At 41.9% G+C, this 19,045-nt stretch overlaps 1 protein-coding gene across 1 annotated transcript in view; it reads left to right on the top strand.

Moving 5' to 3' along the window:
* The window catches only part of LOC119410418 (ectonucleotide pyrophosphatase/phosphodiesterase family member 2), a 303,683-nt gene that overhangs the window by 230,102 nt on the left and 54,536 nt on the right, over positions 1–19,045 (top strand). The window contains exon 11 of the mRNA XM_037677330.1: positions 13,361–13,496. Coding sequence (XP_037533258.1) covers positions 13,361–13,496 — 136 coding nt within the window. The remainder of the gene's footprint in view (positions 1–13,360; positions 13,497–19,045) is intronic.

Here is a 19,045-nt window from a genome sequence, read left to right on the forward strand (position 1 = left end):
TATATATATATATATATATATATATATATATATACGGAACAGGTGGATCAAGGAAGTCCTCGCGCTCTGAACCGTGGAAGCTGAGCCACGAGTTGAGCTAATGAGCCGGCCTGAGAGCTGCTTCGGCCAGTGAGGCCGGGTGAGTGCTACCGCCGCTAGCCGTTGGATCGAGTGAGAGGACCTGGGGGTTGTCACAGCAAAGACACGCTCTGCCACCGTTTGGACCGCGAGCCGCTGGAAACCGAGGGAGCCGAACTGCAGCTGTCGGATCAGGGTGCTGTTATGATCGGGATCTGCTCTGCCGCCGTTTGGACCTGCGGGCCTCTGGAACCGAGGGAGCCGAGCTGCAGCTGTCGGACCTGGGGGCTGTTGCAGCAGAGAACCGGTCTGCCGCCGATTGGACCTGCGAGCAGCTGAGGCCAAGGGAGCCGAGCTACAGCTGTCGGATCTGGGAGCTGTTGAAACCGGGACCTGGTCTGTCACCGTTGGGGCTGCGAACTTCTGGACCGAGTGAATCGTGGTACAGCGTGGGACCTGGAGGTTGTTGCCGCTAGGCCTCGGCTAACAACATAAGCCTGTGAACCTCGTGGCTAACAACATAAGCTAACAACACTAGCCTGTGAACCTCGTGGCTGGATCCTGTGCTTCTGAGAGCTGAGACCAATAATCCAGAAGTATCGTGAGTAATGCCGAGCAAACACAGAGATAACAGACAAATGTCGGAAAATATTTCAGAAGATATGGAGGAAGTTAAAAAATCTTTGAACTTTTTGAGTGCTGAACTGACTAAATTGAGTGCTGAACTGACTAAACTGAGTGCTGATGTGACTAAAGTATCAGCTAAATGTGAATTACTGACAGGACTGTCTGAAGAAGTGAGACAGTTGAAAGAACTGATGACTAATAAAGACCGAAAAATAGCTGAACTGGAACAGAAAGTAGACGACTTGGAACAATACACAAAAATAGACAACTTGGTGATCACTGGACTGGAAGTTAGGAACCGGAGTTATGCAAGAGTTGTTGCTGGTACTAACACAGCAGAAGATGCACCACAGGAAGAACTACAGACTCTGGAGGAGCAAGTAGTGAAATTTTTACAAAACAAAGACGTTGACATCAAACATGAGGACATTTCAATCTGTCACACCCTGCCCAACAAATCAGATAAAGCCAAACCATCCATAGTCATCAAGTTCATCAGCAGGAAATCAAGAAACAAGGTAATAATGCAAGCAAAAAAACTGAAGGGAACAAATGTTTACATAAACGAACACCTAACTAAAAAAAATGGAAATATTGCACGTGAAGCAAGGTTGTTAAAAAAAACAGAAAAAAATAGCATCAACTTGGACAAGAAATGGAAACATCTGGATCAAAATACAGGAAGGATCTCAGGCTAAAATAATAAAAGACCTGAAAGATCTGGAAAGACTAAAATTAGCTCAGGAAATGACAGATGATAAATCATTGACATAACTTCACAAACAAGAAATTAACAAAATATAAAATGAACAAATACATTAAAACATGGCAACATACCATACCATACCATACCAACTTTATTTATAGAGCACTTTATGCACCCAACAGGACCAAAGTGCTTTACACAATTATATAATACAATACAATGATAAAATGGAAGGGTAAAATTTAAAACAGGAATAAAATAATAAAATAAAATACAAACACAATAAAACAAGGTAAAACATCTCAGATTGTGCTAAAAGGCCAAAGAAAAAAGATGAGTTTTAAGAAGGGACTTAAAAACCTCAATTGAAGAGGCCTGTCTTATGTTCAATGGAAGGTCATTCCAGAGCCTGGGAGCTATCACAGAAAAAGCTCGGTCCCCTCTAAGCTTACGCTTTGTCTTCGGGACCTTCAGAAACAACTGGTCAGCTGACCTGAGTGAACGAGAGGGTGTGTAAGAATGTAGCAGCTCAGACAGGTATGGAGGGGCATGGCCATTTAAAGCTTTAAAAACAAATAAAAGTATTTTAAAATGAATCCGGTAATGCACCGGCAACCAATGTAAAGAGGCCAAAACAGGAGAAATACTGTCAAATTTCCGTGTACCTGTTAAAAGTCGTGCAGCTGCATTCTGAACCCTCTGAAGCTGGGAAATACATGAATCACTAATACCTATGTAAAGTGCATTGCAGTAATCTAGCCGTGTGGTCACAAATGCATGGATTGCTGTTTCAAAATGCTGTCTGGGAAGAATTGGTTTTACTTTAGCCAGCTGCCTCAAATGAAAAAAGCCTGACTTTACAACTGTTTTAATTTGAGACTCCATCCTAAGACCAGCATCCATCTTGACCCCTAAATTTGTAACAACTGGCCTGACATACTGAGCCAAAGAGCAATCAACAGGCAGAGAGTCTTCATTCGAGCTGCCAAAAAATCACTACCTCTGTCTTGTCTTCATTTAATTTCAAGAAATTTTGGGCCATCCATGCCTTCAAATCCTCCAAACATAGAAACAGAGACCGAAGAGAAGTGGAATCTGCTTTCTTTAAAGGTAAATAAATCTGTGTGTCATCAGCATAACAATGAAAAGCAATCCCGTATTTCCTAAAAACAGAGCCAAGAGGAAGGAGATACAGTAAGAACAAAAGAGGACCCAAGACTGAGCCCTGCGGAACACCACATGATAGAGGAGCAGAGGATGATCTATTGCCATCAAGACAGACACAAAAAGTGCGTTTTGTCAAATAAGACTTAAACCAGTCTAGAGCTGTTTGACCAAGGCCCACATATTGAACAAATGTTTAAATGTTAAATGTTTAAAATATACAATGTTGAAGATGCGATTGATACAAATTTTTTCCCTGCAATAAAAGACTGTGAATATTACAATGAAGAACAGTTTAATGACATCAATATAACAAATGGAGGTCTCTCTATTATTCACTTTAACAGTAGAAGTTTAAATGCAAATATATCCAAAATAACAGATTATTTAAAACAGCTAAACAGAACCTTTTCAATAATAGCACTGTCAGAGACATGGCTCAACGATGAAAACACAAATAATGTTCACATAAAAGGGTATGAATTATATCATGTGAACAGAAGCAACAAAAGAGGTGGTAGAGTGGCTCTATTTGTTAAAAATGAAATAAAATGTAAGTTAATTAATGAAATGTCAATAGTTGTTGATAATATCATGGAAATAATAACAATAGAAATAATAAACAAGAATGATAAAAACATATTGATAAGTTGTGTATATCGATCTCCAGGATCCAATATAGAAATCTTCACTGATAAAATCGTACAACTATTGGACAGGAGTTTTAATAAAAGATTTTTTTCTGTGGAGACTTTAATATTGACCTGGGAAATAAAACAGATTCAAATAACATCAGTACATTTACAAATTCATTGTATAGTTTAAATCTTTATCCGTTAATATCAAAACCAACAAGAATTACAACTCATAGTGCTACAATAATTGATAATATTTTCACAAATGTAACAAATGGGGATGTGATGGGAGGTATTTTAACGAGTGATTTAAGTGATCATTTACCAGTTTTCATGATTTATAAAAATGATCAAAGCATTACAAAAGAAATCACAATTAAGGAAAAAACAATAAACACATCAAAACAAGCAATGGACAAATTAAAAGATGATTTACATAAACACGGCAGCACGGTGGCGCAACTGGTAAAGCTGCTGCCGCTCAGCGAGCAGGTCCTTGGTTCAAACCCCGGTCCAGGGGCCTTCTGGGTGGAGTTTGCATGTTCTCTCCGTGCATGCGTGGGTTTTCTCCGGGTACTCCGGTTTCCTCCCACAGACCAAAAACATGCATGTTAGGCTAAATGGTAACTCTAAATTGTCCCTAGGTGTGAGTGGGAGAGTGAATGGTTGTTTGTCTCGTTTGTCTCTATGTGGCCCTGTGATGGACTTGCGACCTGTCCAGGGTGTACCCCGCCTCTCGCACAGTGAGTGCTGGATATGGGCACCAGCGACCCCCGTGACCCAAAATGGAATAAGCGGGTAAAGAAAATGGATGGATGGATTTACATAAACAAAGCTGGAAAGACGTGTATGTTGATGATGTGAACAGATCATATGATGAGTTTATGAATATTTTGGGAGCTCTGTATGAAAAGAATTGTGTGCAAAATAATTATACAAAGAGAAATGTTGTTGACCAACCATGGATGACGAAAGGATTGAGAAATGCTTGTAAAAAAAGAATTATTTGTATACGTGTTTCTTAAAATTGAGAACACAAGAGGCTGAAGAGAATTATAAGAAGTATAAAAATAAATTAGTAGTGATTATAAGGAAACACAAGAAGGAATATTATAGTGATTTATTAAATAAAAGTAATGGTGATATGAAAGCGGGGCAGCACGGTGGCGCAACTGGTAGAGCTGCTGCCTCTCAGCGAGCAGGTCCCTGGTTCAAACCCCGGTCCAGGGGCCTTTCTGGGTGGAGTTTGCATGTTCTCTCCGTGCATGCGTGGGTTTTCTCCGGGTACTCCGGTTTCCTCCCACAGTCCAAAAACATGCATGTTAGGCTGACTGGTAACTCTAAATTGTCCCTAGGTGTGAGTGAGAGAGTGAATGGTTGTTTGTCTCGTTTGTCTCTATGTGGCCCTGTGATGGACTTGCGACCCGTCCAGGGTGTACCCCGCCCCTCGCACAGTGATTGCTGGACATGGGCACCAGCGACCCCCGTGACCCAAAATGGAATAAGCGGGTAAAGAAAATGGATGGATGGATGGTGATATGAAAGCTACATGGCGAGTAATAAATAGTGTTCTGAAAAGTCATAAAGCAAAAACAGGTATTTCACAATATTTTTTGAAGGATGACAATGAAATCCATGATGAAAATGAAATTGTAAATGGATTTAATCATCATTTTGTGAACGTTGGATCAAGCCTTGCAGCTAAAATGCCAACAGTAGACAATAATGTGAACCATTCAGTTATAAGTTGTGACAACAGTATTTTTCTTAATGGAACTGACCAAGAAGAAATAATTAATGTTGTAAAAAATCTTACAGATAAGAGATCAAAAGACTGGGTGGACATGGATATGATGTTTGTAAAGGACATAATGAGTTATGTTATCGAGCCGTTTACATATATTTGTAATTTATCATTTTCAAAAGGAATATTTCCAGACAATATGAAAGTAGCTAAGGTAGTTCCTCTCTTTAAAAATGGTGATAAATGTGTGTTCAATAATTATAGACCAATATCCTTATTACCACAGTTCTCAAAAATTCTAGAAAAACTATTTGTGACCAGATTAGATAAATTTATTACTAAACAAAACATTCTAAGTAGCAGTCAGTATGGGTTTAGAGCAAAAAACTCTACATCAATGGCTCTCATGGAAATAATAGAACAAATAACTACTGCTGTCGATCAAAAACGGTATTGTGTTAGTATTTTTGTTGATTTAAAAAAAGCATTCGATACTATTGACCACACTATTCTCCTTGAAAAATTTAATAAATATGGTATAAGAGGACCAGCATTACACTGGGTATCTAGCTATTTAAAAGATAGGAAACAGTTTGTACAAATAAATGGTGTAAGATCTGACCTGTGCAATATCACTTGTGGAGTTCCTCAAGGCTCTGTACTTGAACCAAAGTTATTTATTTTATATGTGAATGACTTAGTGAATATATCAGGACTCCTCAAATGTGCCCTTTTTGCAGATGACACCACATTTTTTTGTTTGGGTAAAGATGTAAAACGGATGTTGGAACTGATGAAGACAGAATTTGATAAAATACAAACTTGGTTTAAACTTAATAAATTATCATTAAATTTAGACAAAACCAAATACATGATATTTAGTAACAAAAAGAAAACTGTTGACGATCCATTTAAAATTGAGGGTGTTGAGATTTGTAGAGTTAATGAGATGAAATTTTTGGGTGTAATCATTGATGAACAGCTAACATGGAAAAATCACATAAATTATGTAAGAACAAAAATATCTAAATCTATTGCAGTACTATACAAAGTCAGGGAATTATTAAATGATAAAGCTCTGTACATGTTGTATAACACAATCATTGTTCCACATTTAATCTATTGCATTGATGTTTGGGGGAAAGCGTGTAAAACATTTACAAAACCTATTTTTATTTTACAGAAAAGACCTGTAAGAATTATCACTAGAAAGCATTACAGTCACCCATCAAGCACATTATTTTATCAACTGAAGTTATTGAAGTTCCATGATTTGGTAGATTATAGTATTTTATCAGTTGTGTATAGGGCTCAAAATAACACATTACCATTAAATATCCAAAGAAATTTTGTTAAAAGACAAAGTTGTTATAATCTTAAGGGGATAGAGATATTTGTCAAACCAAAATTCAGAACTAGTCTGAAGGGAAGGTCTACCTCAATCCAAGGAGTTGGATTGTGGAATGGTCTAGAGAGTGATGTTAAAAATGCCAAGTCTATGTGTACATTTAAGAAAAAGATCAAAACTGAATTGTTAAAAAAGTATGAAGTAGCTTAGTGTGTGTTTTGTATCTAGAATTAGAAAAATTAGAAAGTTATTCATTTTGTTCTGTTACTTTAAAATTATTATGATTGAAATAATTGTTTGAAAAAAGGGGCAGATATAATACGATTTTTTCTTCTTTCTGCTGCCTTTCATTTTAAATATTTTGTATCTTTTTTATATTGTTATGGAATTGTTTTGTACTTCTTTAAAATGAATAAACTTTATACCATACCATACAATACCATACATTTAACAAGCTGTGGGGGCGCTGTGGTTCTCCACACAGCAGTTCATTTAAATGTTTTTGGAGTGTCGCACGGGATCTTTGAATGTGACTCAACACTGACCTTGAGCTGCAGAATCATCAGGGTTTTTTGATTCACACAGACAGCATTTGACTGTTGCATACATACTGGCAGGAGATGTATGTGCTCAACCCATGTGCCACATTGAGAGACAGATGCTGTGTGGGGCACACCCAATCTGCTCTCCATTGGAGTGGGTACATCTCATGTATTCCGAACAGGGGGCAGATGTGATGTCCAAAGACGGTCCTTTGCGGCACGGGGACCTGGGACCTCCCACCCAGAGCTATGGCTCAGACACGGTAGAAATCCTGCCAGCGCCTGTGGACGTGTAGCAACACGAGAGAACGCTCAATGTCAATTATAATTATCATGGAGCCACGGGACGATCCACCGCTGGGTGGACGTGCCTGCTCACAGCCTGTGGTCGTAATGCCTTTTCACCTTCTTCTCTCCCTCTGATATCACGGTTTTCTGAACCGAGCTCAGGAGGAGGGACTGGCAGCTCCTCTGCCCCAAGTACGTGAACGCATCATGGTTCCCAGGCCTACGACATTTGTTATCAGGGCACTCGTGGAACCTGCCGTGGAGGGAGGACGCTCTCCTCCAGGTGGGAGGAACGATCAGGAATTAATCAGAATAGGCCAGCATCTGTGGTCTGGCCACTGTGCGGATCTTTTTGAGGAGATGGTTTTCTCTCAAGACGTAGTGCGTACGATTCAGGAGTCACGTGCTGCAACCACCACAGCGCTGTTCACATCAAGTGGTCAGTTTTTCAACGCTGCTGTACAGAGGAAGGCGTAGAGGCCACTTCATGTCCACTGTACGACATGCTATCCTTTTCTGCAGCAGTCAATGGACAGAAATCTGGTGTCCAGCATGATTATCATATGCTGCAGCCATGTTTTCTTCTTGTCTCAAAGTTGTCAGAGACAGAACAACCTTTAATCATCCTCTGACGGAGCATTTTGTCTCAGATTGATATAGTAGCTGTGGGCCTGTTTGTGACACGAGAAACGCTCAGTGTCAATTATGCGTTTCTCTGAGCCCACGAGACGAACCACCGCTGGGGGTGGATGCGTTTGCCCACAGCCCATGGCCCAAAATGCTTCTGTACGCGTTTTTCTCCACCTCCTCTGATTTTACGGTTCTTGAACCGAGTTCAGGAGGAGGGATTGACAGCTCTCCTGGTGGCCCCGAACGCGTGAGCGCACCATGGTTCCCGGCCCTGCAACGCCTGCTGTCGGGGTGCCCGTGGAAACTGCCGTGGAGGGAGGACGCTCACCTTCAGGCAGGAGGAGCGACCAGGAGTTACCCAGAAATAGGCCAGCACCTGTGGTCTGGCTGCTGAACGGATCCACTTAGAGAGGATGGGTCCCCCACAGAATGTAGTGCGCACAATTCTGTTTTCACGTGCTACATCTACCACAGCGATGTACACATCAAGCGGACAGCTTTTCAGCGCTGGTGTACAGAGAAGGGTGTAGAGGCCACCTCATGTCCATTAGGTGGCATGCTGTCCTTTCTGCAGCAGCTGATGGACAGAAATTTGGCATCCAGCACGATTAAAACGTACGCTGCAGCCATCTCTTCCTGACACGAAGGTTTCTGAGACAGAACAGGTTTTAATCATCCCCTAATGAAGCGTTTTCTAAAAGGTGTACAGAGACGCAGGCCTGTTTCACACCCACTTGTTCCACAGTGGGATTTAATACTGGTCCTGCAGGTCCTGATCAAAGCTCCATTTGAGTCTTTGGATCAGGTTCCACTTAAATTCTTGTCTCTTTAAACAGCCCTGCTGCTGGCTTTAACATCCGCTAAGAGTGAGTGATTTATCTGCCCTCTCTGTCGCTTCGTCATGTCTCAGAATTCAGGCTGACGGCAGCTCAGCTGATTTTAGACCAACCCAACTTTTATGCCTAAAACATCACAAGCTCTTTTAAATCAAGAGCGATATCATTGGAGGGGTCCCCCCCCCCCCCCCACACACACACACACACAGATCAGAAGAAGTAGCGTCTTTTCATCTCCTCTGTCCTGTGCGGGCATTGACGTGTTACATAGCGTACACAGCTGCAATGCATCAACATTTGTTTGTGCATTATAGAGATGCATCTGCAGGTCACCCGTTATCCACCCAGCACTTGTCACACTGGCTGTGTGAGGCCATTTCTGAAGCCTACCGAGCATCAGATTTAGAGCCTCCTGTCAACCTCAGAGCACACTCGACCAGGGGTATCGCATCTTCGACTGCTTTGCATAATGGTATGTCAATGTAGGACATTTTGCACAGCGGCCATGTGGTCAACACCCTGCTCATTTATTCGCTTTTATCTAGGTGATGTGACGGCTCGTTCCATGACACATTCTGTCCTTAGTGTTTACAGAATGAATATTGTTGTTTCATGGAACTCTGTTTTTCTCACATTTGTCTGCATGCATTATAGTGTGAGATGTTATCAGTCACAAGTTGTGATTGTTATTTTGGTTCTATTGTCACTAATCAGTTCACGACTATTGTTACCTATCAGTTCATTTGATTAATAATCAACTCTCCTGTTATTATTAATCTGTTCATACGGTTCAGCCGTAAACCTTTTGGTTCATGGCTCTTTTCAGCTTTTTTCCCTCCCCGTTGAAGTTTTCCGGGGCGTTCATGCATTCAGAATGCATAGTTACAAAACATGCGTCTGTGCATGGCACACATAATTACGCAATACGTAATTACGCACATGGGAGCTGAGTGACTAGACGTTTTTTGGGCAAGCTTCTGCTTCATACGGTGTTCGAATGGACCCAGTGAGGCGAGGACAACATCTGCTTCGCCCTTAACCCACTAAGCGACAGCTCTTAAAGGGTGAAGCCTATACGAAATAGAACGTTGGTTACGTACTGTAACCCCAGATTCTATGAGCATAGGCATAGCCCTTTAAGCGTCGGGCCTCACTGGCTCCTAAATGGCTGAAGAAAAAGCTATTTCTGGGAGCCGATTTCCTGCTCTTAACGTAATTTATACGGACCAGGTGGGGCCCACACAGCAGGTGGGTGTGGACTAAATTTTTCAGTGTAATGCTCCGCATAACGGGATAAACCCACTAAGCGACAGCTCTTAAAGGGCTACGCTTATACTCATAGATTCTGGGGTTACAATACATAACCAACGTTTTTTCAGGAGAGGCTGGACGGCAGCATGTTTAAAGTATTTTGGCACCACGCCAGTGGATAAACTACTGTTTACTATATCAAGAATGGACGGACGTAGAGTTGGAAACACCTCCTTTAGTAGTCGAGGTGGGACCACATCAAAGGGGGAGCCAGAAGGTTTCAAGCTGCACATGACCTGCTCTAGAGAAGATAGAGTGATGGGTTCAAAATGGTCAAAAGGAGCTACAGATTGAGGTGGGATGGATGGGTCATGAGTTGGAGAGGAAATGAGAGCCCTGGTGGTCGCAATTTTTTCCAGAAAGAAATGTAAGAAGTTGTCGCACAGCTCAGTCGAGGCTTCCACAGGTGATGGTTCAGTGAGGTGGAGAACAGAGTTTAGGGTGGAGAAGAGGACACGTGGGTTGTGAGAGTTTGAGGTAATTATATCAGAGAAGAATTTTGATTTAGCAGCTTTTACTGCTTTCTGATAATGGCGCCAACTCTCTTTAAGTATCTGGAAAGAGACCTGCAGCCTGTCTTTCCTCCACTTTCGTTCCGCCCTCCTACATTGCTGCCTAACGGCCTTGGTGACGTCACTCAGCCAAGGTTCTGCTTTGATTTTTGATTTTTTGGTTTTAACAGGTGCAACATGATCCATAGTCTTTAAGCAGACAGAGTTGAACTGGGATGTCAGCTCGTCAGTGGTGGTGAGAAACACTGGGGCCTGAATTATCATTTCAGAGTTATAAACATCTGTGAAACATGCGGCAGTGAAGTGGTTAATGGTCCGAGTCCTACGTGCAGGAATGCACGACTTAGGAGTTAGATGGGGGAGGGTGAACTCAAACTGGACTGGCATGTGCTCTGAGAAAACATTATCACCAATAACAAGATTATTAACAGTCATATCATGAGTTAAAACAAGGTCCAGTGTATGTCCACGCTCTTGGGTGGGACTGTTTACATGCTGAGTTAAATTAAATGAGCCCAATAGATCTAAAAAGTCCTTAACCAAGAGCTTCTCAGGACAGCACACGTGCAAATTAAAGTCCCCAGTAATGCAAACATGCTCATATTTTGGTGTGATTTCAGCCAAGAATTCAGAAAACTCATTTATGAAATCCTTAGATCGATGTGGGCGGTAGATGAGTGCAAAAAACGTCGGAGGTGAATGTCCGAGTTCAAAGATGCTCAGCTCAAAGCTGGCGCGGGAAACTGGGATGGGCAGTTGTTTACAGTCAAAAGTTGATTTGAATATTGTTAATAATCCACTACCGCGCCAGCCTGATGGCCGCGGGGCGTTAAAATACAGACAGTTCTGTGGCAGTAATTCCGTCAAGGCGCTGGATTCACCCGGAGACATCCAAGTCTCTGTGATACACAGAAAGTCCAAATCGTGCTCTTGAAAGTAATCCCTGAGGATAAAAGTTTTGTTGGTAACAGATCTTGCGTTGACCAAACACATCCGGATATTGTCCGAAGTGGAGCCAGCAGCGGTGGAGTTGGCGCACGCTAATGGCCGCAGTTTTTCAATAACAGCCCCTCCAAGTTGGTCCGAGCTGCTCACCAGCTGACAACTCACATTGGTTAACTGGTCCAGGCACACAGGAGAGGAAGATGCAGCGCGCAGAGCTTTCAGCTTCACCAGCTGACAGCACGTTTTCCCCTGCGTCTGAAGCGATGTCTTCGGGCAGGCAGGTGAGGAGCGCAATGAAGGTAAGCTGGCACATCCGCCAGCAGGGGGGGGGGGGGTGTCTAGATGTACGCTCATATTGTTCCAAATAAGCGACTTCAGTGACAGAAAAACGAAGATTCAAAAGTTGTTGTCTGTCATACACCAGCAGAGAGTTGATGTCACAGATGTGAAATGCAAAAAACAAAAATAATCCGAACACCATCAGCATTTACATCATTCACTTTCTAAAATAAGACCATTGGCTGTTCATTCATATTCCATATTTGCCATAATTTCCATTGTCATAATTCTAACTGTTAAAGAATTGTCCTGATGCATGCTCAATAATCCAGATAAATAAAGAATTGTATTTTAATTTCCTGATTCTTTGTAGTTTTTCTTCAAGGGAGAGCAATTAAGTTTGCAACAAGAACTCATGTATTTATGTGTGTTTGGAATGAGGCCGGTCCAGGTTATGTTAGCATAAATACCTGTTAAAGGGTGCCCGGACCAGAAGTCCTATCTCTCCTCCTACAGTAGTCGCTACCTTTCAGTTGTGGATGAGCAACGAGCTCCCCATCACACTAGCTGTGGACAGGATAATAAGCAGCTGATATGTTGCTGCTGATCTGTTTTAATGTTGGTGTGTTCATGCGTGCACATCTGCTCACAGACTCATGTTCATGTTTGTGCTGATGTTCAATGTTTTATGTTATGAGTGCTTAGTGTATATTTAGTTGATGTTTTTCTTAGTTCATATCTTAGATGTTATTACTGTTTTTCTTATACATTTTATTGTTGGATGTAACTGGGACCCTGTGTACATAATTTCGCTCCACCACATGTACCACATGAGGTGCGAATGACAATAAAGAAACTCTGACTCTGACTCTCTGACTCTGATAATGCTGCATTCAGGACCACTCAGAATTACAGCACAAAACCTTTCTTGTGTTAAACAAAACACAGAATTTTGATCTAACTCTGAACTATAGTTATTGAGAAGATGCATTTTGGCAAAGCAAAGGAGAGCAGGGATCACCTCATGTCTAGGTTTCATTTTAATGAGACACTTCCTTCAGAGTGTCCGAGGACACCTCAGTGAAACTGAGCCTTTAGACTCTTACACCTGTTTAAGGCTGCCACACCTCACCTCTGGCAGCAGCTAGAGAAACTGAGACAAACTCCTGTCAGTGTAAAAAGGAGTAGTATGATGAGGTGCATCACTCATCTCAGTGCTGAGCTCTCACTTCTGTGAGCAGGATGCTGTTTTTTAACTAAATCTACACTGGATAAATACTATGCTCCATGTTTCAGAGATTCAGAGAGAGAGAGAGAGAGAGAGAGAGAGAGAGATTCAGAGATTCTTTGTTATTCGCACCACATGTGGTACATGTGGTGGAACGAGATTGTGTACACAGGGTCTCAGTTACATCCCACAATAAAATGTAACAGAAAAACAGTAATAAGATCTAAGATATGAACTAAGGAAAAACATCAGCTAAAAATTATGTTTGAAGATAGGTCTACATTCAAAGAAAAACAACTAAGGTCTGCTTAATTTTATTTTTATTTATTTATGTTTTTTACATTTTTCTTTTTATACCTGCATGGCCTCATCATAGATTCTTTACTGACTGAACATTTTCTTTGCTTTCACCTCACTCTGCTGGCCAAACATATGACCTTCTTCTTAATGAATAACAGCAGACCTGTGTGTGTGTGTGTTCTTCCAGGTAGAGGTGTCTTCTCTGCCAGAATTTCTGTCCACCTGTGTGAGACCAGATGCCAGGGTTCCTCCAGCCTTCAGCCAGTCTTGTACCAACTACAGAGCAGAGAGGCACATCACGTATGGCTTTTTGTATCCACCACGTAAGTGTTCCACCATACGTTACTCTGAGGACAGCTTGGTGAACACTTGTTTACTGACATGTTTGCCACTAAGTCCAAGCAGACATTAACATTTGAACGTTTGCAAACTTGAACGTAGCTCAGGGTTTATATGCTGTCTTAAAAAGCATTAAGTGTGTGCCATTTGATTTGAGTATTTTCTAGGTTTAGATACGTATGGAAAAGAGAAAACAATATTTGAAAATCATCCCTTTCTCTAGACAATATTAATAATTGCATTTTCAAGAAATAAAATAATAATCTAAGTTTTGGAAGTTGCTCAAACAAAGTGGGTATTGTTCACTTTCTATATCAAATATTCAGTTCAGTGTAATTATATAGCACCAAGTCACAACATAAGTCATCTCAGGGCACTGAACAGAAACATTCATATAAATAAAAAGTAAGTTAATAACATTAATTATCTGAGAAATACTGACATGTTTAAATATGAACACTGTCTCATATACCACTAGAGTTTGATACATCAGGAATCTGCAACAACAGACGTCGTTTTTGTTGTGAAACATCAAGGGACAATTTAGAGTTATCAGTCAGCCTAACATGCAAGTTCTTGGTCTGTGGGAGGAAACCAGAGTACCCGGAGCATGAATGGTTGTCTGTATCAATTTTTTTTTAAGTGTGTGTGTGTCAGAGTCAGAGTTTCTTTATTGTCGTTCGGACCACGTAGTACATGTGGTGGAACAAAATTATGTACACAGGGTCCCAGTTACATCCAACAATAAAATGTAAAAGAAAAACAATAGAAACATCTAAGATATGAGCTAAGAAAAACATCAACTAAAAATACACTAAGCACTAATAGCATAAAAACATTACGTCGAACAGCAGCACGAACATGAGCATGAGTCTGTGTGAGCAGATGAGCATGAAAGAACACAACATGGAACAGATCAGCAGCAACATGATGTGATTTTTCACAGTGATTATTCTGGTTAGAGATTCATGAGTCTAACAGCCTCAGGGTAGAAGCTGTTCCTCAGTCTAGTGGTTCTACACTTAATGCTCATCAACCTCCTGCCTGAGGGGAGCAGGGCAAAAAGTGTGTGTGCTGGGTGATTGGGGTCTTTCATGATGCAGGTGGCCTCTTCCTGTATCTAGAGGTGTAAATGTCTGTGATGGTGGCGAGGCTGACTCCAACAGACTTCTGTGCAGCCTTCACCACTCTCTGCAAAGCTTTTCTTTTTGCAGCTGTGCAGCCTCCATGCCACACGTTGATGCTGGAGCACAGGATGCTCTCTACTGCACACCTGCAGAAGGAGGTGAGGACTGAGCTTCCCAGTCCAGCTCATCTCAACCGCCTGAGGAAGTAGAGTCTCTGATGAGCTTTCTTGATCAGGCTAGAAGTGTTGTTGCTCCAGCTGAGGTTGTCATTCATGTGTACACCCAAGTACTTGTAGCTGGAGACCACTTCCACCGCAGATCCTCCTATGTTCAGGGGGGTGTAGGTGTGTTTGTTCCTTCTGAAGTCCATGATCATCTTCTTCACATGGATGTGAAAGTTATTTTCTTTGCATCCGCTCTCCAGGTGTTCCACCTCCTGCCTGTAGCTGGATTCGTCTTTGTTCATGATGCATCCCACCACTGCTGTATCATCTGCAAACTTTACAATATGACAGCCTGGATGGGTAGCTGCACAATCATACATGAGCAGAGTAAACAGGAGAGGGCTTAACACACATCCTTGAGGAGAGCCAGTGCTCAGGGTTATGGTGGAGGAGGAGCAGTTATGAATCCTCACTGACTGCGGTCTGTTTGTTAAGAAGTCTAGTACCCAGTTGCAAATGGAGGAGCTTAGTCCTAGTATGAATAGTTTTTCCATCAGGGTTTGGGGGATCATGGTGTTGAAGGCAGATGTGAAGTCTTAAAAGAGCATACGGACATAAGAGTCTTTCTGCTCCAGGTGGTTGAGCGCAGTGTGGACTACAGAGGAGATGGCATCCTCTGTTGTTCGGTTCTCACGGTATGCATACTGGTGAGGGTCCTCGTTGATGTTGATTGTTGTTTTGATATGGGTCTTGACCAGTTTTTCAAAGCATTTAGCGACTATTAGGGTGAGGGCCACTGGCCGATAGTCATTCAGACCAGTCACTGTAGAGCGTTTTGGGACTGGGATGATGGTGGCAGTCTTCAGGCAGATGGGAACTATCTCCAGGGTAAGTGAGGTGTTAAAGATGTCTGCCAGCACCTCACAGAGCTGATCGGCACATTCTTTCAACACTTTCCCTGGGATGTTGTCTGGGCCGGTTGCCTTGTGCGGATTAATCCTCCTGAAAGTACTCCTTACTTCTGCTGAGGTCAGGCTGAGATGCTCTCCATCTGGTGGTGAGGTGAGTCTGGTGCTGGGTGGTCTGTTCGGGTCTTCAAAACGTGCATAGAACCAGTTGAGGGCATACGGCAGAGATGGGTCTTTGGGGCATTGTTTGCTCCTTCCTTTAGAATTTGGTTTACACTTAACGCCCCTCCACGTGCTCCGTGGGTCTAGTGAGGTGAATTGACCCTCGATCCTCTGTGCATATATGGCCTTGGCCCTCTTAGTACCAGCAACCAGCTCTTTCCTTGTCCTTCTCAGCTCCTGTGAGTTTCCATAACTGAAGGTAGTGTATTCAGCCAAGATTTTCTGTTCAGGTAACTTTTAACATGTCTTATGGTGGAGACGGTGTACATATGTGGGGGTGGGTGGTTTGAGTTGCTCAAATTTGAGACCAACCTATCCTGTACTAAAGCAAAATCCCACGTTACAGCTCGACTCTGTCGAGTTTTGAACTCTTCCACTGTTGGTCACTTTTCGTTTGCTTTTAACCAGAACTGTGCCATCCCAGAGAACAACAACACGAGGCCCTCAGCTCATGGTTTCACTCCACCTGCACAACGGTTCTGGATTCTGTGTCTCCGTTAAAAATCAGATCTCCTAAAATCAATTGCGAAACGTGGTTGGCTACAACACTAGAGTGGCCAGGAGAGTGTGTCGCAGAGCTGAGCGCAGGTGGAAAGCAGACATGTTACATGTGTCATTTAAAATATTAAAGGACTGCTGACGTCACTATCAAAAAAACTGTGAAAGATGCTAAAAGAAAATACCTGTCTAATGTGAATGTATCAGTCACAAGCCTCAAGTTCTATTTAAAGTAACTGGTTCTGTTATTAATGCACTCCAAATTAACTGTATTGAATCCTCACCTGCTACATGTGAAAACTTCCTAATTTTTTTTGTTGAGAAAGTCAGTTCCACCAGGGCCCAGATCTCACCTTCTGCTCATGACCACTCAGTCTCTGTGCCTTGCTCGGCTGTTTTTGACAGCTTTGAACCAGTGACTCTGTCGTCTCTGCGGGAGGTGGTTAGTCACTTAAAGCCAACAGGTTCACCAAGTCATGGTATTCCTCCTCATTTATTCAAAGAGGTTTTCCTCACTGTAGGTCCTTCGGTCCTTGCTCTTCTGAACAGCAGTCTGTCCTCTGGTGTGGCCCCTGGAAATTTTAAACATGCAGCTGTCCAGCCTCTCATTAAGAAACCCACTCTGGACCCCTCTGTTCTTGCTAACTACAGGCCAATCTCCAAACTGCCATTTCTTTTAAAAATTCTCAAGAAGGTGGTATTCAACCAACTATCAGCATATTTGAAAGAACAGAACATTCTAGAGGTTTTACAGTCTGGTTTTAAATATATTTACAGTACAGAATCTGCCCTTTTAAAAGTTTTCAATGACATATTATGACATTTTAGCAACTGACTCTGGTGACTGTGTTGTCCTCCTGCTTTTAGACTTATCAGCTGCTTTTGACACCGTGGACCATAACATTTTACTTTGTCGTATGAAACAATGAGGGGTGTTGGCGGGGGGTGTCAGCAGTGCAGCACTGGACTGGTTTAGGTCCTATTTAGCGGAGCATACTTTCTGTGTCTGCCTTGGTGACCACGTGTCCTCCTCTGCTCCTCTCTTGTGTGGAGCGCCACAGGGCTCAGTCTTGGGCCTCCTCCTCTTCACGCTGTACCTGCTCCCTCTGGGCTCTATTTTTAGAAAATATGGGATCTCCTTTCACTGTTACGCGGATGATATACAGATATATGTCCCGCTAAAGAAGACGGATGCTAACTCTCTCGCCCTCTGTTTTCATGTCTGGTGGACATCAAAGCCTGGATGGCTGTGAACTTCTTAAAGTTCATTGAGGGAAAGACTGAGGTGATGGTCTTTGGAAGCTCCACTGAGACTCCCAATTGCTTTTAAAGCGCTTAATGGACTTGCCCCGCCCTATCTGTCCGAGTTGCTGCATCCATACACACCCTCTCGATCCCTCAGGTCATGTGATCAGCTGCTTCTGAGTGTGCCAAAGACAAAGCGTAAGCTCAGACGAGACCGTGCTTTTGCCGTGGCAGCTCCTAAACTGTGGAATGACCTTCCCTTGAACATCAGACAGGACTCTTCCCTGTCTGTTTTTAAATCCCTTCTTAAAACCCATCTCTTCTCCGTGGCCTTTATTTTATTTATTTTATTTAACCTTTATTTCACCAGAAAAATTCCATTGAGATTAAAATCTCTTTTGCAAGAGAATCCCGGCCAAGACTGGCAGCAGCACACAGAGGTTACAGAACATTCACAACAAAAAAGAAAAAGTTAACTCTGTCATAAATGTTAATTAAAAGATTCCTCAGTTAAAACATTTACAGACAGATGATTCCTTGTCCAAATCAGTAAGAACAGCCTTAAAAACATTTAGTGGCACCAGCTCCTTTAGGTTCATGTATTTCTGCAACTGGTTCCAAGAAGATGGAGCAGAAAACTGAAAAGATTTCTTTCCAAGTTCAGATCGGACTTTAGGCACTGAAAGTAAAAATAAGTTCTCACAATGAAGAGAGCATCCTCCAGTGGACTTTCTCTTTATAAAGGCCAACAAATACGAAAGAAGAAATCCTAGTATGGCCTTATAAATAAAAATATGCCAATGGCGGAGTCTATGAGTGGCCAAGGACGTCCATCCAACCCGGTTGTATAAAGTGCAATGATGTGTAAAACCTTTTAAACCTGTTATAAATCTTAAAACTCCATGATAAACAGTATCCAGTGAATAAAGACATTTAAGAGGAGCATGCATGTATAAAATATCACCATCGTCCAGTACAGACATAAAAGTAGCATCAACCAGTCGCTTTCTGGTCTCAAAAGATAGATTCTGATCTTGAAATAAAATCCCAATTTTAATCTTGTTTTCTTCACCAGCTGTTGAATGTGGGAAGTAAAAGACAAATAATCATCTATTAAAAATCCTAAATATTTATACTATGATACTTTTTCAATTTTCAGACCTTCAGCTGTAGTAATGACTGGAAGATCTTTACTTTCAAATCTTCCATTGGAAAACAGCACCACCTTCGATTTATCTGCATTTAAAACATGCTTAAGGTGATAAAGATTTGTCTGTAAATCATTAAAAGCTGACTGTAATTGATTAAAAGCATTGTTAGGTGAGAGAACAGAACAATATAAAACAGTATCATCTGCATAAAAATGAAA

This window comes from Nematolebias whitei, chromosome 5 (genome assembly GCF_014905685.2).
Source record: "Nematolebias whitei isolate Nwh7 chromosome 5, NemWhi1, whole genome shotgun sequence".
Lineage (NCBI taxonomy): Eukaryota > Metazoa > Chordata > Actinopteri > Cyprinodontiformes > Rivulidae > Nematolebias > Nematolebias whitei.